The sequence below is a fragment of the Nicotiana tabacum genome, chromosome 24 (assembly GCF_000715075.1).
Source record: "Nicotiana tabacum cultivar K326 chromosome 24, ASM71507v2, whole genome shotgun sequence".
Classification (NCBI taxonomy): Eukaryota; Viridiplantae; Streptophyta; class Magnoliopsida; order Solanales; family Solanaceae; genus Nicotiana; species Nicotiana tabacum.
Genome location: NC_134103.1, coordinates 78210417 through 78216695, shown reverse-complemented (window position 1 = coordinate 78216695; position 6279 = coordinate 78210417). Strand labels below are relative to the sequence as shown.

General features: G+C 36.6%; 1 protein-coding gene across 1 annotated transcript; it reads right to left on the bottom strand.

The window, feature by feature from the left end:
• Positions 1-2657: 2657 nt before the first annotated feature.
• On the bottom strand, positions 2658-5019 carry LOC107812806 (uncharacterized). The gene is made up of 2 exons (XM_016637978.2): positions 4703-5019; positions 2658-3911 (listed from the first exon to the last, which is right to left on the bottom strand). The coding sequence occupies exon 2, from the start codon at positions 3878-3880 to the stop codon at positions 2924-2926; it is 957 nt and encodes a 318-aa protein (XP_016493464.2). The 5' UTR covers positions 3881-3911; positions 4703-5019; the 3' UTR covers positions 2658-2923.
• Positions 5020-6279: the final 1260 nt, after the last annotated feature.

The following is a 6279-nucleotide window of genomic DNA, read 5'->3' as shown; positions in this document are numbered from 1 at the left end:
TAGACTTTAGCATAATTAGTAGCTACGCACGGACTCTCGTCACCTCGTGCATATGTAGCCCCCACAATTAGCAACAATTATTAATGTGAATCACCTATGGGGTAAATTCCCTCTTACAAAGTTAGGCAAGAGACTTACTTTGTCTCAAAGCCCACTTCCCGATCACAGTGTTGCGTAAAATCTCAATTCAGTGCCAAAAAATCCGAAACTATCCAAAAGTTATATAAAATAATTAATACATGCTCAATAATTCGAAATTAGACTATTAAATAAATTACCCTATCCAAAAATAGTAAATTCCTAAAATTCACCCCGGGCCCACGTGCCCGAATTCCGAAAATTTTCGGAGGAAATCGTTACCCATAATCTCAAGAACTCAAATATAAAATTTCCATCTAATTCCATAACCATTTTCGTGGTTAAAATCTCATTTTTATACAAATCTAGGTTTTTCCTCTAACCCTTGATTTTTACAAATTTACAGGTTATAATCTACTCATAATCTATGTATTTAACTCAAAGTTTGTAGAATTAACTTACCCTCAAGTTGCTAGTTGAAATCCCCTCTCAAAAAGCTCCAAAATCGCCCAAGAATAGAGAGAAATGGGCAAAAATGGCTAAGCCTCGCCCATTTTAACATTCTGCCGAGACAACATTTTCGCATCTGCGGTGCCTGGGCCGCATTTGCGGCGTCGCTTCTGCGCCAAATCTGACGCTCCTGCGGCTCAAGCCGCTTCTGCGCCCATTGCCCTCGCACATACGCCTTCGCAGGTGCGGAAAATTGTTCGCTCCTGCGGTCCTGGGCAGCCTTGGCCTGCTCGCTTCTGCGACTCGTCTCTCGCACCTGCGAGCTCGCACCTACGACTGGCCAAGCGCAGGTGCGATTCTGACAGTAGCTGGAAGCTTCAGCTTTGGCTCCCAATTTCTAACTTGGTCCGAGCCTCGTCCGATTGACACTCGGAGCCTCCGGGGACCCGCCCGAACATACCAACAAGTTTGAAATCATAAAACGGACTTGCTCAAACTCTCGGAATGCCCAAAACAACATCAAAACTAAGAATCATACCTCAAGCCAAATTGATTTAACTTAGAATTTTTAAATTCTTCAAACTTACTCCTAACGTGCTGAAATATACTTATACTACTCGGAATGACACCAAATTTTGCGTGCAAGTCTTAAATCACCATACGGAGCTATTCTTAGGCTCGGAATTCCAAACGGACTTCAATTACTCTAAAACCTACTCCAAACCAAATTTAAAGAACATTAAACCTTCAAATAGTTAATTTTCACTATTAAGCTCTGAAACGCTCCCGGGTTGTCCAAAACCCAATTCGAACATACGACCAAGTCCAAAATTATCATACGAACCTATTGGAACCGTCAAATCCTGATTCCGGGGTCGTTTTCTCAAAATGTTGACCAAAGTCAAACTTGGGCTTTTAAAACCAAATTAAGGAACCAAGTGTTTTGATTTCAACCCAAACACTTCCAAATCTCGAACCAACCATCATCCCAAGTTATAAATTAATAAAAGCACATACGGGGAGTTTTATTTAGGGAAACGGGATTCTAAAAGTCAAAATGACCGGTTGGATCATTACAACTCCTGTGCAAATGCTCACATAAATATTTTTGTACAATGAAATAAGTACTAGAACAAATTAGAGAAAACCATTAGAGTATGGATCCAAACCTCTAAAGATAATTATATTTATCATTGAAACTTGTATCTTTAGAATATTATTTAAGTTATTTTTAAAAAATTTATTCTTATTAATACGGGTTACACGCGCAGTTATTTAAACCTCTACGACTAGTTATTTAAACAACATATAAAGGAAACTTGGTCCCTTTCCATTATTAACTTCTATTTGCTGATATTTTATTCTTATTAGTGTTTTGCACATCTATGTAGCAATCAATGTCTTGGCTCCATCTTGTGGGGCGCATAACAAAGCGAAATTATTGCATAACCTTTCAAAGAACAAATAAACTTATATATGCCCAGTTGTCTGCACTAAAACATTTCCTCAATCTTTATTAAAAAGGTTTAAATGAACTGGATTCCTTTGCCTTTACATTAGGGGCCATTTGGTTTGCAAACAAGTTATTACAGGATTAATTATCTCGAGATTAGTTAACTTGAGACTGTTACTCCATCCTCTCATAGAGATAAAAATAACACAACAATCCCGGGATAACTAATCCCGGGATTAGTTATACCGTGATTTTTCTCAACCAAACGTGGGATAAATTCATCTCATATTTAATCCCTGAATTAATTATCTCTTATCCCTCGTGCCAAAGCCCTTAGGGGTCGTTTGGTACATGAGATAAGGATAATAATTCCGGAATAGAATTTGGGATTAACTTTATCCCATGTTTGACTTGGGGCATTAGCTAATCTCGGGACAACTTTTACAGTAAAATGGTACCTATATAAAGGTGGGATAACTAATCCATGGGATATCCCACCCCATAGGATTTCCTGGGATATCTCCCCATTGTACCAAACGACCCCTTAGAGTGTTAGGTATCTGAATAATTATACAATCTATATTATTTCTTGATCTGAAGGAAAAACAATAGGATAGCTACGATCAATTGTTTCTTGATATCTGAAAAAATTCATAATAATAAGCTAGGAAAAATACCATCAAACAATTTTATTTCTTGTCAATGAATTCTTACAAATTTTCATCACAATGAACTCTATCATATGCTAAGAGTCTAAATGCACACCTAACAAATCATCACAAATATGAATGGCTAATGTGAAAGCTATGAGATTGTTATTTACACAATAACCATGTATTACTCACACTGCTACAATAAGCTACTAAAAGAATTGAATAAAGCAACACCAAGAATGTCTAACTGCATATGAACTTGTGAGGCAGATTGTTCAGATGGGATAAATTAGGGCCTGTACTCAGTTTCTAGTGTAGGTTGCGTTCGCGTTACAGTTGCAAATGGTGCTTTCGTGCTCCCAACACGAGTCATATGCAACGCTTCTCCAACCTCTGCAGCTCTCTCCATTTGTTGAATTTTCTTCTTGTGCTCGTACTTACTCGCACACATTATCAGGAGACCTAAAAGAAACAACAACACTAGTCCTCCTGCCACTGAACCAATGATTATCAGGACTTTTGACTTGCCTTTCTTTCCCTTTGGAGGGGATACTGAGGCTGGTGTTGGAGGCACTGGCGCAGGAGAAGGAGCGATTGACTCGATCACAATAGAGAAATGCCCCTGTTGAAATGTTGTGCATGTGTTATCTGCCAAAACATTGCTGAAATTCACAGAACCTTGTAAATCAATTGAAACACACTTTGCAGATGATCCAACAGGAAATGGCTTGACATCTGAAAAACTTAGCGAGATGGGCTGAACGGAAGCTTTGATATCCAACTCAGGTAAGTTAATTGCGGACAAGTTTGATGCATCGTAAGCAAGAAGGCCTAACATCGGAGCCAAGTAAATGTAACCAGGTAAATTATAATATCTTGAAGACCAATTACCCAAATTTTGGTAGACTAATACAAGCCTCTCAACATAAGGCTGCTCAATGATACCAATGGGAATCTTGAACTCTTTATATATTTCAACTCCTCTCCTTCTTAAGCTACCACTCCTAAGCCTCAATGCAGACACCTTAATCCCAGTCAAATTCGAGGGAACATTTGCATCATAGACAACACCCGTCCTAATTCTCGGACGATCAAATGCAAGATAAGCATAATCTTGGAGAACAGCATCTAGTGCCCGTGCAGCTCCCGGGGAAAAATCAGCTAACTGAGAGCTCCCTAATCGTGGCAACCAAAACAGCCACATTAAAAGACGAAGCATCGACAGACTTCCAAGAAACCTCATCATGCTTCACAATGCTCAATTTCCCTATCTCACGCTGCAAATCAACAAGTCACAACAATGTCAACCCCCAAAATATGTCAATACCTTTTTCTTGATAATGGTGTTATCACCAGAGTAATCAGCTGGGCAAGGTATCGGGTAAATCTGTCCACTAAATTGGGCACAGATGGGGTTTACACTTACGGTTATAGTACAAAATCAACAACAAATCCAGTGTAATCCCACAAGTGTGGTATGGGGAGGGTGGAATGTACGCAGCCTTACCCCTACCCTGGAAATGCAGAAAGGCTATTTCCGAAAGACATCGGGAATGCAAAACCCCAAAAATGTTACTTACTTATCTAGTGATGAGTTCTGAGATACAGAATGAGCAATTAAAGGAAATTGTGGCCATAACATCAACTCTAGTACTTTAGTATCTCAAACAGACTTCAACTTCACACTTTAGGTACTTTAAATTCATAGATTTTGTGAGAGAATCTGATACTGCAAAATAAAATGTAACGGTAACTGTATACAAAAGTATGTAATCCCCATAGGATGAAAAAGCAAGCAAAACTTGGCACTTTAACCCGTTGAAAAGTGGATAATTCCAAACACCTTTTGAAAATTCTTGCTCAAATTGAGTCTAGCATGAAATCATGAGCTTAATACCCTTTAAACCAATATTCATTAATTTGCTAATTAATTCACAAACCCACAATAAAAATGCAATTTTGAATGACTTTTTACATGGGCATTTTAGGAAAATATATGTGGACATAAGAAAAGGAAAAAAAAAATGCAAACTTTTATTCAGTTTGAATTGATAAAAATAAAAGTTACCAGAATTTAGGCCCACATTATCGCTTCAAAAACTCTAATCAAGGTCAGAAACTTGAGCTTGGTAATACAATAGAAGCTCACACACTAGAAGCCAGCAAAAGCAGATATATGGCGTAAAAATATGAGTTTTTCTTACAAAAGTAGTGAAATAATTTAGCAATTCAGAATTTATAAAAATGGCAGAGAATGGAGAGTTTTTGGAGGGGAGGTTGAAGATGAACTGGTGTGAGAAGAGAGAGGGGAGAAGTGAATGGCAATAGACAGAAAAAGACGATGAAACAGTGGGCCGTGGGATGAAAATGTTAAAGGAGATAGTCAGTGTAGATTTTATTTTAATAATAATTACTCACCTTTTTGTAACATAAAATAAAATATTTGTAAACCTTTATACAGTTGTACAGACAATCACAGTGTAGTGTGAGATTGTGAGCTGTGAATTCTACAAAAGTGATATGTTTGTTTATACTTGCAACTAAGAATAATGTCGGTACTAAATTTTGTTAATGATTGATAAAGTATTTGATTGTAATATTTTATTTTCCAACTCAGTGTCGCTATTATCTCGCGGTGAAAGTAGTCACTAATGCTTGCATTAAGGTATAATATCTACATCACATTCTTTGAAGTGCGGTCTTTCTCACTATTCTACATAAATGGAGAATACTTTATTTACCGAGCTGCCCCTTTAAATGTCTGTATTAATTATGTGATGGCTTCTATATATAGATATATAACATATATTAATATGAGTTTTATACATATCGATAATGTAAATGAATTTTACACTATTATGGCATGTTTTTCTATTGTAGCAAATAAATGTCTTGTTCTCAACATTAAATTTTCACTTTTTTTTATGAAACATTACTTGTCGATGTCTTTTGAATTATTTGATAGTGTAAAAATTTCTTTACAATATCGATGTATATAAATTAAACTCTAAACATATATTGAATTCATGCGAAATAACACATATTTACATAAAGAACAAGTTAATAAAAAATGACATTCATACGAGTACATGGCTAAGTAATTTATTACTCGTTATCCTTCTTATACACTATATGAAACCTTATTACCCTCCCTACTCAAGTTTTAATTTAATTATATGTGCATATATAATTTACCAATTATATACATTTTAGAAATTAAAAGAGATATCAACTAACTCCTTTAATCACGCTATTCAGTATCTAACGTACATATCTCGCTCCCCCACGTTTCTCTGCCTACACCCCCCACGATTTTGATCCTCTATCCCTTCATTAACGCTTTCTTCCATTTTTGTTCAAAACGTTTTTACAATTTCTCTCTCAAATTTTCTGATTTCTCTCTCAAAATCCCTACAAAATCCTTAGTGCTTCAAATTTTTCTTCCCTTACAATGAAGAAGAAAGGAACTCCGAGGAAAAGCCCTAAAAAAGCTATTGGTGGTGATATTCCTACATTTGATTTGAATGCTTTCTCACATGATTCACCAAAAAAATAGTGAAATCCCCACATGCAACACTAGAGAAAAAGTCCAAACTTTTCCCTCGTGAAGCTAGGGCAGAGGCGCGAACAAAACTCATGCATGAC